The 20,223-nt window shown below is 55.7% G+C and overlaps 1 protein-coding gene across 1 annotated transcript; it reads left to right on the top strand.

Annotated features, from left to right (window-relative positions):
- Positions 1-1,175: 1,175 nt before the first annotated feature.
- On the top strand, positions 1,176-19,163 carry CFAP20DC (CFAP20 domain containing). Its single transcript, XM_078874932.1, has 15 exons — positions 1,176-1,528; positions 2,882-2,971; positions 3,516-3,609; positions 3,707-3,779; positions 4,173-4,287; positions 4,653-4,794; positions 6,000-6,122; positions 7,400-7,518; positions 7,924-8,344; positions 8,825-9,418; positions 9,665-9,780; positions 10,703-10,981; positions 11,639-11,721; positions 12,920-12,996; positions 18,826-19,163. Exons 1-15 carry the CDS (start codon positions 1,442-1,444, stop codon positions 18,930-18,932), a joined length of 2,520 nt encoding a protein of 839 aa, XP_078731058.1. The 5' UTR covers positions 1,176-1,441; the 3' UTR covers positions 18,933-19,163.
- Positions 19,164-20,223: the final 1,060 nt, after the last annotated feature.

Below are 20,223 nucleotides of genomic sequence, written 5' to 3'. Positions count from 1 at the left end.
CATGTCGTGCGCGCGAATAAAAACTCGAAGTGCCAAACAAACACTGCTCAATGTAGTACTGTTATATGAATATGCCAAACGCCCGTTTATTCAACTCTATGTAGACGACATAAAATGCACCAAGGTGCCGTTTATTCCCTCTATTTTATTTCACCTTTATACTAGTAAATGCATTCGAGTTTCCCCATCTAAGGTCAATTAATCTCAGATGTGATCGTTTGGAAATGAAAGACTACGAGTCTTTAAATCTCACAGCGTTTCTTGTCAAAACAAACACTTTTAATTAACGTTACACTAGAATACAGTATTTTTTTCTTTAACTCCTCTATACCCGGTCGATATCCCTGTACCGGTACTAAGTATTATTCCTACCAGCCCACCCCGCAGGGTCCTGTTTATTATTATTCTGTTTTAGTTGCAGTAATTATGGTAAATTAAAGGCAGCTTTCCCACAAAGGTTATTTCCCACAAAGGTATTAATTAACCCGTAAAGTAGGTCCGTCGTTCTGTAGGCCTTACAGTGGTACGAGTTTGAGTAGGGTTTGACCAAACTTCACTACACGTCACCATACTTCACCAAACTTCACCACACTTCACCACACTTCACCACACTTCACCATACTTCACCACACCTCGCCACACTCCACCACACTTCACCAAACTTCACCACACTTCACCAAACTTCACCACACTTCACCAAACTCCACCACACTTCACCACACTCCACCACACTTCACCACACTTCACCACACTCCACCACACTTCACGACACTTCACCAAACTTCACCACACTTCACCACACTTCACCACACTCCACCACACTTCACCACACTTCACCACACTTCACCAAACTTCACCACACTTCACCAAACTTCACCACACTTCACCAAACTCCACTACACTTCACCACACTCCACCACACTTCACCACACTCCACCACACTTCACCACACTTCACCATACTCCACCACACTTCGCCACACTTCACCATAGTTCACCATAGTTCACCACACTTCACCATACTTCACCAAACCTCACCACACTTCACCAAACTTCACGATACTTCACCACACTTCACCAAACTTCACCCGCCAGCCCCGCGTGGCGAGAAACCCAAGAACCGTAACCCCGCGTCGCGTCTCCGTGGCAACGGACGCCAACACAAACACAGTCGAAAGTGGCGCGGTTTTCACTAAAAAAATAGTTGTTACAATTAAAAGTTAATTTGTTACAATCTGTTTAAACTCCGACAGGTCTCGGGGCGGAATTCGCACGCGCAACGCCGAGCGAAACGCGGTTCCAGGCCGAGGAGAAAGGGTCGGGCCTGTGTGCTACGTGAAGCCTCGGCGTCGCCTGGTGAGGCTGCCGCCTGGGAGGCGGGGAACCCCGCGGCCCGGTCCGGCGGGAGACCCCGCGGCCCGGTCCGGCGGGGATCCGAGCGAATGCGGCTCCTCTTGCGTGACCGGGATACACCAGCAGGGCACGGCGGGGACTCGCGAGGATCCACGATGTTCAAGAAAGAGTTCCAGGTGTCTGCGTGGGGCCTCACAACAACGCGCGTCGTTTATATCGGGAAGCGGCGTTGAGTCTCAAGACGCTTTGTCGGGAGAGTGCTGCCACTTGAGACGTTTTGGTCGCTCGTCCCATGAATGAGTTTGGCTCCGCGTGGATGGAGACCTGGCTGAGAAAACGCACGCGTGTATTACTATCACCCATTTCTATCCACTGCTGGATGAAGCCCCCCCCCCCCCTCAAGTGGTTGGGATGAGCTGGTGCCATTCGTGATCCCTCCTTCGGCTGATATTCCGTTCCCGGTCTCGTCAATCATCGTCATCTATAGCAACAGCCTGTCCTTGCCGAGCCCACCTTTATCAACACTCGATGATGCCACGTCTCTAAGTTGCGACTCTTATGAACTCGAGGTTCCTGACAATGCCGTCACTCCGACGCGTTGCTTCGAGCGCCATTCAGCCCACGTTCGACTTTCTTGGTCACGTTTCTGATCCCACGTCACGGACAATTTTACGATCTAATTGAAAACTCTCCGCCTCGGGTTTGTTGCTTTTCACAGTGCTTTGACCTGGTTTGCTTCGTTTCTTTATTTCATAAGCTTGATCTCGGCCCGCCTTTTAAGTATTGCCTGAGGTATACAGACAGTAACTCTCCCAGTAAAACATGCCAACGTTGACGCACCCATGGCATGTTTACCCAGCTGCTCTTTTTCGATTTAAAGCTTTCGTGACTGCAGGGATTCATCTTCTTGGTTCTTTCGGTAAAGTCACGTAGGAGGTAAATAATAAAATAATAAAAATAAAACATAATAAAATATAATTCTCACGACGTTTCGGCCACAACGCAAGCAGCCGTCCTCAGGTGAAGAACAGGGCTGTCGGAAAGACAGCGTCTAAATTAACTTGTTCATTCATTCTTCACCTGAGGACGGCTGCTTGCATTGTGGCCGAAACGTCGTGAGAATTGTATTTTATTATGTTAAATTTTTATTATTTTATTATTTCCCTTCTACGTCACTTTACCGAATGAACCAAAAAGACCAGCTGCTCTTTTTTATATCGAACTCGTGCATTACTTTTGCTTGCTCATTTATCTTGAAGCTCATATTTTCAGTATTCTCTGAGTTATATATCGTCTACTTTTGGTTTAATTCAATGGTCATGCATTCATAGAGCGCTCAGAGACACCCTGGCAAATAAGGCAATATACGGTATATTTTAAAAAATCATAATTGACCAAACCACAATTTATAACCCATGGATATGATCCCGTCCGTATAGGACCGCCCCGGTGTCTGCATATGACCCCCAGTGTGGTGGAGGCTTCACAGAGTCCCCCGCTGATGACTGTTAATGTTGTCTCTTGGTCAGGGAGGGGAAAGCGTGGAGGTGTTCAGTGCCCAGGGCAAAGACCCCACTGCACGATGGCATCTACATGGGGGCACCAGCTGCATCCAAAAGGTGAAATGCCCCCGTCTTGTCCTTGACCCTCCGCCCCATCCAGCACCCCCACCTGCACCCCCACCTGCACCTTTGCAGCAATACCAGGGAACCCCTCCGCACTGGAATTCCTGCACGCCGGTGAACTCACCCTGGACCCGGTGTGCAGGCTAACGCCATATGCCTTGGCTATTCATGCATATGCATTTGTAAACTCGTGATGTACATGCGCAGCATTCTTGTCTATCCACTACTGGTTGAGGGTCTCCCCACACCGTGTCGTGAATGGAGGTTGTTTGACCATACTTCACCACACTGGGCAGCGTGCGTTGGTGAAGTGGGGGGTATCCCAGGACTCGCTGAGATATCATCCGCCACTGATGTTATAGCCCTGGCCGGGAATCGAACTCCTCAGGTCGCTGGCTCCGAGAGCAGTGTGCTAACCACTGCAACACTGCTTCCCCTTTCATTTGCATATCATGTGCATATGATTAAATGAACGATGGGCTTTAACGTCCCCGAGCGATGTGGGGGCCTCACCGTTCATGGTGTCGCGCTGCTGCAGGTCTTCGCGCGCGACGTGCGGGGGTTCGTGTACACGCTGGAGGGCAGCCCCCAGATGACTCGCATGCAGCTCCCGAAGGACTCCCACCAGCAGCGTAAGTCACCCCCACACGGACCCCGAGAGGGTGGATCCTGACCCTTGTACTGACCCTGACCCCTGTGTCCTCCGCTCCCCCCGTCCCCACGTACCAGTGAGTCTCCTACAGCCGTTCCTCGCCGTGCAGCTAAACCAGGCGGCGGGCAGTGATTTCTCTCTCGAGCTGCTGTGAGTGGCCCCACACAACACTTTCCCATGCACACACCCCTACAAAGACAAAGATCCCCCCTATGGCCTTCACTGACTTTTGAGGATAGTCCTGTATGGAGAACCTATGAAGGCCGCCGCGGCACACGAGGAGGTGGGTGGCCAGCACCACGCCGATGTTTACACACCGCACCAGGTTCTCATTTTGAGACTGAGTCGACTTAGGGGAGGCCCAGTACCGGTTCAGATATTCATTACTGATTTTGGCCGTGATCGGGAATCGAACTCGGGTCGCTAGGTTTGGAGTGCAGCGTGGCAACCGCTATATGCGTGCACATACGCACGTACACGTGTGTACACGCACATATGTCCCTCCTCCACCCGAGTGAAAAGTGTGCCCCCCACCCCGTGTAGTGTGCAGGACCTGGGCGCCACGCGCAGGAGGCTCTACCTGTCCACGGCCCAGCGGGAGGTGGCAGGGACACAGCTGCATGCTCGCCTGCCCCTCGCCTCGCTCCCCCGCAGCGTGGCAAGTGCACAACACAAAATCCCTGTTGCCAGACTCCTTACGGGCGCCCAGAAATGAGACCGCATCACCCCAATCGCTAGCTCTCGATCTGATGCCGGTTCAATTGCATGAATTAAAGCTCCATGGATTTGCTCCTCCCTACCTCTCCCGCTATCATCTTACTCTAGTTCCCTCCACGCCCTCTCCTACTTTTCCTTTCTCACGTCGCTGTACTCCACTCCACGCACTCTCCTACCTCTCCCCTCTCATCTCACTCTGCTCATCTCCACGCACATGGTCGGTGTGGTCAGTCACATGCTCGGGGACATGACAACCGGGCGATCGGTCACGCGGTGAGTGTGTCGCGTGCGATGCGGCGCATGTAGTGGTGTGTGCTGGTGCTGGACCTGGCCTCGCTGAGCTCCCTCGCCTTCCCGGGCAGCACCTTCAGCTCTCTCGAGGGAGTCGCCATCTCCGCCAGCTGCCGCCTGCGGAAGATCCTCACCCTCAAGACGGCACCCTTAGATGGTGAGCTCGGGCTAGGGGTGGGGGGGGGACCGGGAATCACGTCGACGGAAATTGGCAAATCATGGATTCTAACACAACAGGTGGAATCAACTCAACATATTCAGCCACGATGTATCCACAGGTAGATGAAGGCCTCCCCAAGCTGTCGTAATCACTCGTGGTGAAGCAACCATCCATCTTTCTCCCACAAACAAGCCCATTTCGTCATTCCTGTGGCAGCCTCTGCTTCCCTTGCCTCGACCAGGGATTATCGTCCCTTCTGTCCGTAACCTGTCCTGCCCAATCCCACTGACTCTTCGTGATCAGTCAATGTGATGTCTCTCTAACTTCTAGATTTGAAGCTTTCGTGACTGCAATGTTCTCTGATTCATGTGTTCCTCTGTCTCTTTTTTACATCAACATTTGTTTCATTTATCGTCGTCATTGCCCATGCTTTCTGATCCATATGCCATAGCGTGTAATACACACAACACTTATTTTCTAGGCACATAGCTACGTTGCTTTTCATTGCCAGATTTCCAAAATCACTACAACCCACTCTCGTTCACCTCGTTATCCTGTAAGTTGATCACGCTTCAATAACTGTCCTAGGTTCACATACTCTGCTGTGTTTATCACCTTTGTCCTCCTGTGAATCTGGTACAGGGAGGTGGTATTTTGTATGGGGGTGAGAAAGAAGCTAGTATGAGAAGTGGAATTAACTACAGGAGAGGTCTAATTCAATATGGTTGGCACGGTGGGGGGTATTGCATCTATTACTGGGAAAATAACCTGAAATTGGGCGTGGAATAAATCAACACGCATTTGTTACTCCTGCAGTTGCCGTTAAGATTCAGGGACATGGGACACCACAGCTGATGCAGGAAGGCAGCGAGAACCGGCGTCAAACATTTCCTCAGCTCCGTGGCCCTATATTTAGATGTTCAGCCAACTTTATATTCATGAGTACTCTTTGGTTCAGGTGATGATCAGGTGATGATGATTGCTTGTGTTGCGATCGAAACGTCGTGATTTAATTTAGTTATTTCAATTTTTATTATTATAATTTTTTCACCTACATGACTTTACCGAAAGAACCCAAGAGTATGGATCCTTGCAGTCACGAAAACTTCAAATCTAGAATGATTTATCCATGAGTGTTTGCGGAGTGAAGTTGAACTCAGCAGGGAGGATGTTTGTGGAGGAAGCTGTCTTGGTTGGGGCAGGGTTTCCGTCTCCTCGTGCCTTCCAGCTGCCGCCCGACGTCGCTCAGGTGGCGCACCTGCTGGACGCCACCGCCTTCCGCCCGCAGGACGCCGGCTCTGGCGACCAGCTCGCCGGGGCCTCCGGTAGTCATGCCATGCCTTGCACAAAGATAGAGATCCCCCACATAGCCTTGACAGACTGTTGGGGCAAGTTCTGTTAGCGAGCACCTACGAAGGCCAGCACAGCACATGAGGGGATGGGTGGCCAGCACCGCACCCGGTCACCTTTGTCTCCCTAGCGGCAATGTTTCCACATTGTACCAGGTACTCATTTGAGGCCGAGTCTGCCTAGTGGTAGTCAACCCGGACCCTCTACAAGCACCAACACCCCCGACAGTCACACATTCGCTGTGTACACACAGAGGCCTCTGGTAGTAAACCTGTTCCGTGTACATGCACACACACACAGAGGCCTCCGGTAGTCACTGCTTGCCCCTATAACCAATTCTAACCACTGTCTGTAACTTACAAGAAACTCTGACACACAAGACTAATAACAATGGACGCAAAAGGTGATATCCAGTGACAGGTGCGATTGTGACCATGGGATCGATCCTCCCAGAATGCCCTGCTTGTCAGGTGACATATCCATGCTGCGTGCATAGTGCATACAGCCTTGTGTTATAGGCAGGACAACGTCCAATTGTGCTGCTGCTGTCTAAAGTAATATGGCCACAGTGATGCCGATTTTGAGTTGGGAGTCTCTCCGTGTCGCGTTGGATGCATTTATTAACAATCATCTGGCGCGTGCAGCGAGTAACGACAAAGCAAACGTTTAAAAGTGGAGAGGTGAGGTGCAGTGGGCCGCGAGGGCCGGATGCAGGGAAGCTAACTGTGCACCCCTCACCTGCACATCCCTCACCTGCACACCCCTCACCTGCACACCCCTCACCTGCACACCCCTCACCTGCACACCCCTCACCTGCCTGCCCACCCCTCACCTGCACACCCCTCACCTGCACACCCCTCACCTGCCCACCCCTCACCTGCCCACCCCTCACCTGCATGCCTACCCCTCGCCTGCACACCCCTCACCTGCACACCCCTCACCTGCACACCCCTCACCTGCACACCCCTCACCTGCACACCCCTCACCTGCACACCCCTCACCTGCACACCCCTCACCTGCCCACCCCTCACCTGCCTGCCCACCCCTCACCTGCCCACCCCTCACCTGTGCACCTCTCACCTGCCTGCCCACCCCTCACCTGCCCACCCCTCACCTGTGCACCCCTCACCTGCCTGCCCACCCCTCACCTGCCTGCCCACCCCTCACCTGCCTGTGCACCCCTCACCTGCCCACCCCTCACCTGTGCACCCCTCACCTGCCTGCACACCCCTCCCTCGTTCTGGGCCCCCAGCATCTCGGGCTGCCAGTGCCCGCGGGGCCCCCCCGGAGTCGCACATCGCCTTCGGGTCCCGCATGCCGGGCCGCGCTCCACCCTCCGGCAGACAGGCAATCTCAGCCAGGGCCCGGGAGGTCAGTTAGGGAGCGCAGTTGCATGCACGCACACAAGTACACAAACACACGCGTGCACGTGCGTAACACACGCGTGCGTGCGCACGTATATCACTGCGCGCACGAACGTACCGTCGTGCACCGCACGCATACGCAGGTGCAAGCGAGCGTGCAGGCACGTGAAGATAACTACACGCGTGCGCACGCGTACGTATCCATGCGCACGTGCAGTACAAACGCACGTGCCCATACACACACATGCGGAGGCATACACACACATGCAGAGGCACACACACAAGCACACACGTGCATGCGCACACAGATTAACCACACACGCACATGAACACACACGCGACTTTGTTGGCAAGTGACACTCCCTTGCGCACCTGCCTTCCCCCCCTGCTGGGTGCCGTGTGTGTCACGCAGCCCAACACCGCCGCTGCTACTCACAGGCAGGCGGAGGAGCAGGCCAAGGGGCCGTGCCCCCCTCTCAGACCCTCGCCTGGCCGACGAGCCCCCCTTGCAGCCAGCCCCACCGGGCGGGCCCAGGGCTCACCGCACCAGCCCCGGCCACCGCAGCGGGAACCGTCGGGCGAGCGCACGGGCGACGGCGGAAGAAGTGGCAGCAGCAGCAGACGGAACCGGATTGAGGGTGCGGATCCGGATCGCATTCGCCTGCAGGGGAAGTCCCCCACGGTCACGTCGCTCGTGACGAGGTCACCTGGGATGAGGTCACCCGTGATGCGGTCACCCGAGATGTCACCCGTGATGCGTTCGCCTGAGATGTCACCTGTCCGGGAGATGTTGCGGATCAGCATCCCGGTGTCAACTCCATCGCAGAGCACAGGTGAGCTGTCTGTGCCATTCGGCACATCGGGGTGCGTCGGTCGAAGATCATCGGTCACGCTCGCGATACAAGCGTCAGATCGTGGCTTCAACAGTCGATCCTATTCGTCGTTTGCGTGGAGCGTGCGTGCGTTGACGAGATCTGATCGTATGCAGCAGTGAATAGACCGTGGCTAATGATATGTTGTGCGTGCATGTGTATGCAGTATACTAGAGAGCGGTAGTGCAGTGGTCAGCACACAGCGCTACGAACCTGGCCACCTGATTTCAGCAATCTACCTGAGAAATAACAAAAATATGAACCATCAATAACAAAAATATGAACCATCAATAACAAAAGTATGAACGTCCCAGCGTCGGTGTACGAGAGCGTACATGTGTACAGTTGACTAAAGGTCACGTGCGTGTGTACACTCTAATATAATGCACACACTTCACACACACACACCACGTGTACGCCGACTATCGTTGATCGTTTCAGACGGGTGGAAGTTTCCCAAGCATTTGGGCGACGATCTGGACTTCCATTGGGGCAGGAGGCCCCTCCCCTGCCCGACCCCCGACCCCCGGCTGCACCTGAGTCTGGGCGGCCTGGACAGTGATGGGGGCAGCTATGAGGGGAATGAATTTGAAGGCGACGCAGGAGGAGGTGACACGGAGAGTGACGCAGTCGGTGACGATGAAACCCACGCATCACTGGGGCCCGACTCGGAGGGGGAAGGAGGGGCGCTTCTGGACCCTAAAGATGGGGGTTCCACGATGACCAAAATGTTCACCTTTTCGTCCGTCCCGCATGCGGTGTGGGAGCGAGGCGGCTGCTCCCCCTCCACGTCCCCCGCTCCCTCCCCCTCCTTATCGGGGCCCCCCGGTCTGGGGCACCACTTCGGAGCCTCCCCCCTCAGAGCCGGGGCACGGCTTCCCGCCCCACCCGCCGTGGCTCCCACGCCCAGCAGCGGACTGCCCAGCCCCAGTCAAGGCCTACCCTCAACAGCCCTGCCCTCAACAGCCCTGTCCTCTACAGCCCTGCCCTCTACAGTCCTGCCCTCAGCTAAAGCCAACGCCAGCACGAATGGAGGTTAGTGAGGGCAATGACCGGGTCACTGCAGTCGTCTCAATTGTCGTGACAATGATGATGATGATGATGCTCTTCGACCAGTTGATCTCAAGGAATGCCTCAGCCAGTCCCGAGTCTCAGGACTCTGTCCCGGGTAAATGTGGTTGGAACGGTTTTTCCACCCTCCGGGTTCTATGAGTTGTTGTGATCCTGGGCTCGTGATGGTAAATAAAACCTTGTTATTAACGTCGCTCCCTGCATGTGAAGCCGGGGAGATGGGGGCAGAGGTCCCAGGAACCGGCAGGAGGAGCGGGGACCCGGGCTGGACGGCGCGCATCACACGACGCTCCCTCCGGGAGGTGGCGACGCCCAGAGCAACAACGGTGAGTGCTGTCCCCCGCAGCCTCGCACGACGGCCGCACACGGACAAAGATCCCCGATTGAGGCAAGTGCTGTTCGCAAGCAGCGCCTATGAAGGCCGGCACGGTGCTCGAGAGAGTGGGTGGCCAGCACCAAGTCCGGCCGCCATTGTCTCCCCAGTGGTGATGTTTACTCATCGCATCAGGCACTCATTTGAGACTGAGTCGACCTCGGGGAGACCCAGGACTGGTTCAGATAATCGTTTCTGGTGTTGGTCGTGAACGGAATTCTAACTCGGGTTACTGGGATTGTAGCGCAGTGCGCTAACCACTACACTTCCGCAGTGAAGCAATTAAAGCACAGAGTAACACCGTGCCAATGGACCGGTTATCATGCAGTGAAATGTTACTTGCAATAAAATGCATTTCGGTGAAATCATGAAAGCTTCTGATCCTATTGAAATAATGAGGCCCAAAAATGGCTCACGGAGTAGACAATGCGCCTTCTTTCAACAAGATACCAAAATTAAACACGGTTACAAAAAATTCAATGTGCCATTAAGTTTTAAATCTTTTATTTTTAATACAAATTCGTGTATGCTTCACACATTTTTGATTTTGGAAGGGTTTTGTCTGGGACTTGATGTCCACTAATGGATAACTATTAACATGCCAATTTAAGATCGTCTATCCGAAAACATTCTTAAAATATATATTTTTACCAGGGTACAATGGTCCATGTGCTATGAAGGAGTGCCACTACCTGAAACGACACCTGTTATGTATTTTATTCCTTTCTGACTTTTTTAAAATGAACTATTCTGTCACCTGGATTTCGTGTTTGATTATGATGATGGTAATTGTGGTGGTGGTGAGAACCACTGACTCAAAATCAAAAGGTTTCCAGTTCAAGCCCGGGTCTCTCTGTGCGTCCCCCCGCATTTAGAACAGGAACGGTGCCGTTCCGCCGTCCTGGGTACTGGGCACAGCGGGGGTCCACAGGGTCCCCCTGGGCCCCCCAGACTCGCTGGAGGCCAGCGTGCTCGCCAGCCTCCAGCGGCAGCAGTTGGCGGAGGCGCGGGGCGAGTGGGGGGGCGGCAGCAGCGCCAGGGGCCCCCCGGTGGGGCACGAACGCGCCCTCATGAGCTTCGGCAGCGACAGCGAGAGGAGCCTGAGCAGCGACGACGCCGGGAGCTGCATCCTCACGGGCCCGGGGACCCCAGTGGTGTGACGACGCTGCACGCCGGCCCTGACAGAGCCGCACCTCAGTGATAGCATCAGCACAGATAAAAGATTACAACAACTACACCGCAGCAATAGGATTAGCACTGCTACCTGCAGCAGGTACCAACACTTCCAAACTTCGTCGTTTGACTGGGGCAGTCCCATTCAACTCAAAGAGGCTGTCCGAGTGCCCCTCCTATCACCCCCGGCGCCGGACCGACACATTTTTGAAACTCCGGATTTTGCCTTGATTTTAAATATTCCTGGCCTCGTGCTCGACTCAAGATACGAATGGCAGGTGACGCTGCCTGACACAGGTGCAAGCGGGACACATGAGCAGTGTTACACAGATAGGCCACTCACTGCGTGGGTGGGGCTCGTGGTTGAGTGGGTGGTGCTATGTGAAAGTGGGCGGAGCTGAGGGAGAAGGAGGCTGCCAGCTTACCATGCGACCCGAGCGAGTCTCCCAGAAGTTTTAGCAGCGGCACTGGCACGGGATCGACATTTGGAGCTGCCCCCACCCGCTCCCTCCCCCAGTCGGTGAGGTGAGGGGGCAATCTGAGTGATGGTACGATTGCCAGGGCCCCCCACATTCTTCCCCTTCTTTGATGCCTGCCTCCCCCCCTCCTGCTACTTGTCCCCCCCCCCCAAACCCCAGGGCTCGCGGTATCAGCAGGAGATGCAGCTGCTGCTATCGCGACGGACGGGCGATGAGGAGGACCTGGCTCAGTCCTCCACGCGGTGCGCGCTGCCAGCCACAGCCCTGACCCTAGCACTGACACTGACCCATGACCCTAGCACTGACACTGACCCATGACCCTAGCACTGACACTGACCCATGACCCTAGCACTAACACTGACCCATTACCCTAGCACTGACACTGACCCATGACCCTAGCACTGACACTGACCCATGACCCTAGCACTGACACTGACCCATGACCCTAGCAATGACACTGACCCATGACCCTAGCACTGACACTGACCCTAGCACTGACACTGACACTGACCCATGACCCTAGCACTGACACTAACCCATGACCCTAGCACTAACACTGACCCATGACCCTAGCACTGACACTGACCCTAGCACTGACACTGACACTGACCCATGACCCTAGCACTGACACTGACCCATGACCCTAGCACTGACACTGACCCATGACCCTAGCACTGACACTGACCCATGACCCTAGCACTAACACTGACCCATGACCCTAGCACTGACACATGACCCTAGCACTGACACTGACCCATGACCCTAGCACTAACACTGACCCATGACCCTAGCACTGACACTGACCCATGACCCTAGCACTGACACTGACCCATGACCCTAGCACTGACACTGACCCATGACCCTAGCACTAACACTGACCCATGACCCTAGCACTAACACTAACCCATGACCCTAGCACTAACACTGACCCATGACCCGGACTATAATCACGATTTCTATACTGACCCATGCACAATCGTTGACGATACTGACTCTGGAACTCACAAAGATCCTCGCACTAACCTTCACCCTAGCACTAACATTGACCCTGATCATAACTGGCTGCAGCCATGATAAAGACATGAACACTGCCGCCAGTATTAACACTGACTCCAGCACCAACACTGCTGCTTGCACTAACAATGAACCTGAAGCTAATTATAAACATAATGTCAAACTGAGTTCGATTCTCGGTCATGGCTAATATAAGTAGGCGAATATCTGAACCAGTCCCGGCTCTCCACTAGGTTGACTCAGCCTTAAACGTGTAACTTATGTCGTGTAAAACTTCAGTACTGGGGAGACAAAGGTGGCCGGGCGTGTTGTTGGCCACCCACCCCCTCGTGTACCGTACAGGCCTTCATAGGTGCTCGCCAACAGGACTTACCCCAACGGTCTGCTAAGACTACACGGGGGATCTTTGTCTTTGTGCGTGAGTAGGGGGTACAGCCCCCCCATCATCCTGCCCAGTGAGAGGATGCAGCTCACTACCCGCGACAGCCTCCATAGCAGCCCAGGTGACACCCTCACCACAACGCTCACTCCACACAGCACTCACTCCACACAGCACTCACCACTCCACACAGCACTCACCAATCCACACAGTACTCACCACTCCACACGGCACTCACCACACAGCACTCACTCCACACAGCACTCACCACTCCACACAGCACTCACTCCACACAGCACTCACCACTCCACACAGCACTCACTCCACACAGCACTCACCACTCCACACAGCACTCACCACTCCACACAGCACTCACTCCACACAGTACTCACCACTCCACACAGCACTCACCACTCCACACAGCACTCACTCCACACAGCACTCACCACTCCACACAGCACTCACCACTGCACACAGCACTCACTCCACACAGCACTCACTCCACACAGCACTCACCACTCCACACAGCACTCACCACTCCACACAGCACTCACTCCACACAGCACTCACTCCACACAGCACTCACCACTCCACACAGCGCTCACCACTCCACACAGCGCTCACCACTCCACACAGCGCTCACCACTCCACACAGCACTCACTCCACACAGCACTCACTCCACACAGCGCTCACCACTCCACACAGCGCTCACTCCACACAGCACTCACCACTCCACACAGCGCTCACCACTCCACACAGCACTCACCACTCCACACAGCACTCACTCCACACAGCACTCACCACTCCACACAGCACTCACCACTCCACACAGCACTCACTCCACACAGCGCTCACCACTCCACACAGCACTCACCACTCCACACAGCGCTCACTCCACACAGCACTCACTCCACACAGCACTCACCACTCCACACAGCACTCACCACTCCACACAGCACTCACCACTCCACACAGCACTCACTCCACACAGCACTCACCACTCCACACAGCACTCACCACTCCACACAGCACTCACTCCACACAGCGCTCACCACTCCACACAGCACTCACCACTCCACACAGCACTCACTCCACACAGCGCTCACCACTCCACACAGCGCTCACCACTCCACACAGCACTCACCACTCCACACAGCACTCACTCCACACAGCACTCACTCCACACAGCACTCACCACTCCACACAGCACTCACCACTCCACACAGCACTCACTCCACACAGCGCTCACCACTCCACACAGCACTCACTCCACACAGCACTCACCACTCCACACAGCACTCACTCCACACAGCGCTCACCACTCCACACAGCACTCACCACTCCACACAGCACTCACTCCACACAGCACTCACCACTCCACACAGCACTCACTCCACACAGCACTCACCACTCCACACAGCACTCACCACTCCACACAGCACTCACCACTCCACACAGCACTCACTCCACACAGCACTCACTCCACACAGCACTCACCACTCCACACAGCACTCACCACTCCACACAGCACTCACCACTCCACACAGCACTCACCACTCCACACAGCACTCACTCCACACAGCACTCACCACTCCACACAGCGCTCACTCCACACAGCGCTCACCACTCCACACAGCACTCACTCCACACAGCACTCACCACTCCACACAGCACTCACCACTCCACACAGCACTCACTCCACACAGCGCTCACCACTCCACACAGCACTCACCACTCCACACAGCGCTCACTCCACACAGCACTCACTCCACACAGCACTCACCACTCCACACAGCACTCACCACTCCACACAGCACTCACCACTCCACACAGCACTCACTCCACACAGCACTCACCACTCCACACAGCACTCACCACTCCACACAGCACTCACTCCACACAGCACTCACCACTCCACACAGCACTCACCACTCCACACAGCACTCACTCCACACAGCGCTCACCACTCCACACAGCACTCACCACTCCACACAGCACTCACTCCACACAGCGCTCACCACTCCACACAGCACTCACCACTCCACACAGCACTCACTCCACACAGCACTCACTCCACACAGCACTCACCACTCCACACAGCACTCACCACTCCACACAGCACTCACTCCACACAGCGCTCACCACTCCACACAGCACTCACTCCACACAGCACTCACCACTCCACACAGCACTCACTCCACACAGCGCTCACCACTCCACACAGCACTCACCACTCCACACAGCACTCACTCCACACAGCACTCACCACTCCACACAGCACTCACTCCACACAGCACTCACCACTCCACACAGCACTCACCACTCCACACAGCACTCACCACTCCACACAGCACTCACTCCACACAGCACTCACTCCACACAGCACTCACCACTCCACACAGCACTCACCACTCCACACAGCACTCACCACTCCACACAGCACTCACTCCACACAGCACTCACTCCACACAGCACTCACCACTCCACACAGCACTCACTCCACACAGCACTCACTCCACACAGCACTCACCACTCCACACAGCGCTCACTCCACACAGCACTCACCACTCCACACAGCACTCGCTCCACACAGCACTCACTCCACACAGCACTCACCACTCCACACAGCACTCACTCCACACAGCACTCACCACTCCACACAGCACTCACTCCACACAGCACTCACTCCACACAGCGCTCACCACTCCACACAGCGCTCACTCCACACAGCACTCACCACTCCACACAGTACTCACTCCACACAGCACTCACCACTCCACACAGCACTCACTCCACACAGCACTCACCACTCCACACAGCGCTCACTCCACACAGCACTCACCACTCCACACAGCACTCACTCCACACAGCACTCACCACTCCACACAGCGCTCACCACTCCACACAGCACTCACTCCACACAGCACTCACCACTCCACACAGCACTCACCACTCCACACAGCACTCACTCCACACAGCGCTCACCACTCCACACAGCACTCACTCCACACAGCACTCACCACTCCACACAGCACTCACTCCACACAGTGCTCACCACTCCACACAGCACTCACCACTCCACACAGCACTCACTCCACACAGCACTCACCACTCCACACAGCACTCACTCCACACAGCACTCACCACTCCACACAGCACTCACCACTCCACACAGCACTCACCACTCCACACAGCACTCACTCCACACAGCACTCACTCCACACAGCACTCACCACTCCACACAGCACTCACCACTCCACACAGCACTCACCACTCCACACAGCACTTACTCCACACAGCACTCACCACTCCACACAGCACTCACCACTCCACACAGCACTCACTCCACACAGCACTCACTCCACACAGCACTCACCACTCCACACAGCGCTCACTCCACACAGCACTCACCACTCCACACAGCACTCGCTCCACACAGCACTCACTCCACACAGCACTCACCACTCCACACAGCACTCACTCCACACAGCACTCACCACTCCACACAGCACTCACTCCACACAGCGCTCACCACTCCACACAGCGCTCACTCCACACAGCACTCACCACTCCACACAGCACTCACTCCACACAGCACTCACCACTCCACACAGCACTCACTCCACACAGCACTCACCACTCCACACAGCGCTCACTCCACACAGCACTCACCACTCCACACAGCACTCACTCCACACAGCACTCACCACTCCACACAGCGCTCACCACTCCACACAGCACTCACTCCACACAGCACTCACCACTCCACACAGCACTCACTCCACACAGCACTCACTCCACACAGCACTCACCACTCCACACAGCACTCACCACTCCACACAGCACTCACTCCACACAGCACTCACCACTCCACACAGCACTCACCACTCCACACAGCACTCACTCCACACAGCGCTCACCACTCCACACAGCACTCACCACTCCACACAGCGCTCACTCCACACAGCACTCACTCCACACAGCACTCACCACTCCACACAGCACTCACCACTCCACACAGCACTCACCACTCCACACAGCACTCACTCCACACAGCACTCACCACTCCACACAGCACTCACCACTCCACACAGCACTCACTCCACACAGCGCTCACCACTCCACACAGCACTCACCACTCCACACAGCACTCACTCCACACAGCGCTCACCACTCCACACAGCACTCACCACTCCACACAGCACTCACTCCACACAGCACTCACTCCACACAGCACTCACCACTCCACACAGCACTCACCACTCCACACAGCACTCACTCCACACAGCGCTCACCACTCCACACAGCACTCACTCCACACAGCACTCACCACTCCACACAGCACTCACTCCACACAGCGCTCACCACTCCACACAGCACTCACCACTCCACACAGCACTCACCACTCCACACAGCACTCACTCCACACAGCACTCACCACTCCACACAGCACTCACTCCACACAGCACTCACCACTCCACACAGCACTCACCACTCCACACAGCACTCACTCCACACAGCACTCACTCCACACAGCACTCACCACTCCACACAGCACTCACCACTCCACACAGCACTCACCACTCCACACAGCACTCACTCCACACAGCACTCACCACTCCACACAGCACTCACCACTCCACACAGCACTCACTCCACACAGCACTCACTCCACACAGCGCTCACTCCACACAGCACTCACCACTCCACACAGCACTCGCTCCACACAGCACTCACTCCACACAGCACTCACCACTCCACACAGCACTCACTCCACACAGCACTCACTCCACACAGCACTCACTCCACACAGCGCTCACCACTCCACACAGCGCTCCCTCCACACAGCACTCACCACTCCACACAGCACTCACTCCACACAGCACTCACTCCACACAGCACTCACCACTCCACACAGCACTCACTCCACACAGCACTCACCACTCCACACAGTGCTCACCACTCCACACAGCACTCACCACTCCACACAGCACTCACTCCACACAGCACTCACCACTCCACACAGCACTCACTCCACACAGCACTCACTCCACACAGCACTCACCACTCCACACAGCACTCACCACTCCACACAGCACTCACTCCACACAGCACTCACCACTCCACACAGCACTCACCACTCCACACAGCACTCACCACTCCACACAGCACTCACCACTCCACACAGCACTCACTCCACACAGCACTCACTCCACACAGCACTCACTCCACACAGCACTCACCACTCCACACAGCACTCACCACTCCAAACAGCACTCACTCCACACAGCACTCACCACTCCACACAGCACTCACTCCACACAGCGCTCACCACTCCACACAGCACTCACCACTCCACACAGCACTCACCACTCCACACAGCACTCACTCCACACAGCACTCACTCCACACAGCGCTCACCACTCCACACAGCACTCACTCCACACAGCACTCACTCCACACAGCACTCACCACTCCACACAGCACTCACCACTCCACACAGCACTCACCACTCCACACAGCACTCACTCCACACAGCGCTCACCACTCCACACAGCACTCACCACTCCACACAGCACTCACTCCACACAGCACTCACCACTTCACACAGCACTCACCACTCCACACAGCACTCACTCCACACAGCACTCACCACTCCACACAGCACTCACCACTCCACACAGCACTCACCACTCCACACAGCACTCACTCCACACAGCACTCACTCCACACAGCACTCACCACTCCACACAGCACAGCATCCCACACAGCGTTCACCACTCCGAGCACCGTACACCATACCGACTAACACAACCCACTCAGCACGCTGCTCATCACACAGCACTCATCACATCATACGCCTCTTCTCACACCTCTCATCACCGCTTACACGACTCGCCATTCACGACACCACAGCTCTCACCACGCTCACCGCAGTGCCGTTTGGCGTAGACGCCGCCCCCGCCGGTGACGAGGACATGCTGGAGCTGCTGTACGACCCGTGCCTCGACTGCTACTTCGACCCCGTCAGCGGGAAGTACTACCAGCTCCGCGACTGACGGGCCCTGGCTGGCCTTCCACAGGGCCCACCCTCCACAAAGAACATCTACAGGACCCACCCTCCACGGGGCCCACCCTCCACAAAGAACATCTACAGGACCCACCTTCCACAGGGCCCACCCTCCACAAAGAACATCTACAGGAGCCACCTTCCACACGGGGCCCACCCTCCACAAAGAACATCTACAGGACCCACCTTCCACAGGGCCCACCCTCCACAAAGAACATCTACAGGAGCCACCTTCCACACGGGGCCCACCCTCCACAAAGAACATCTACAGGACCCACACTCCACACAGGGCCCACCCTCCACAAAGAACATCTACAGGACCCACCCTCCACGGGGCCCACCCTCCACAAAGAACATCTACAGGACCCACCTTCCACAGGGCCCACCCTCCACAAAGAACATCTACAGGAGCCACCTTCCACACGGGGCCCACCCTCCACAAAGAACATCTACAGGACCCACACTCCACACGGGGCCCACCCTCCACAAAGAACATCTACAGGGCCCACCTTCCACGGGGCCCACCCTCCACAAAGAACATCTACAGGACCCACACTCCACACAGGGCCCACCCTCCACAAAGAACATCTACAGGGCCCCCCCTCCACACGGGGCCCACCCTCCACAAAGAACATCTACAGGGCCCACCCTCCACACGGGGCCCACCCTCCACAAAGAACATCTACAGGACCCACCTTCCACGGGGCCCACCCTCCACAAAGAACATCTACAGGACCCACCCTCCACACGGGGCTCACCCTCCACACAGGACCCACCCTCCACGGGGCCCACCTCACACGGCCTCCATCTGCACCCCCAAGGGTCCCACACCCCCTGTGGTTTTCTCCGAGGTCCCCTTGGTCACTTTGTTCCCCTTTGCCAAGTGCGGCTCAGTGGCTGTAGCTGATGGATGAGTGGCCATGGTCTCCGCCGATTCAAAATGAACGATGGCGATGACGACGATGACTATAGGATGAGAACGTCTGTTTGAATCGTCGCTCTGAGAGTCGCCGTGTCTCGGTCCCTCTTGGTTGCTCCCCTCTCTCACTGTGATGTGCGCTGTAAGGTTCGGGTTGCATAAATAAACCGCCACGGTGCTGGCCGTGATGATAATGGATCTCTGCATGTGAGTTCTGGCCTGTGTGGTGTGATAGCGGAGGTGTTCCCGGATGAGACGCGGTCTCTGAATGGGGTCAACGTGTCGATTAAGTTTGATCATTCGACTCTAAATCCTGATCGACACAGCTGTTTTTTGTGGTCGATTACTCGGGCCCATTTAG

This window comes from Lampetra fluviatilis, chromosome 40, assembly GCF_964198595.1.
Source record: "Lampetra fluviatilis chromosome 40, kcLamFluv1.1, whole genome shotgun sequence".
NCBI classification, from domain to species: Eukaryota; Metazoa; Chordata; class Hyperoartia; order Petromyzontiformes; family Petromyzontidae; genus Lampetra; species Lampetra fluviatilis.
The sequence above is the reverse complement of the archived record's forward strand: the minus strand, read 5'-3'. Positions and strand labels throughout refer to the sequence as shown.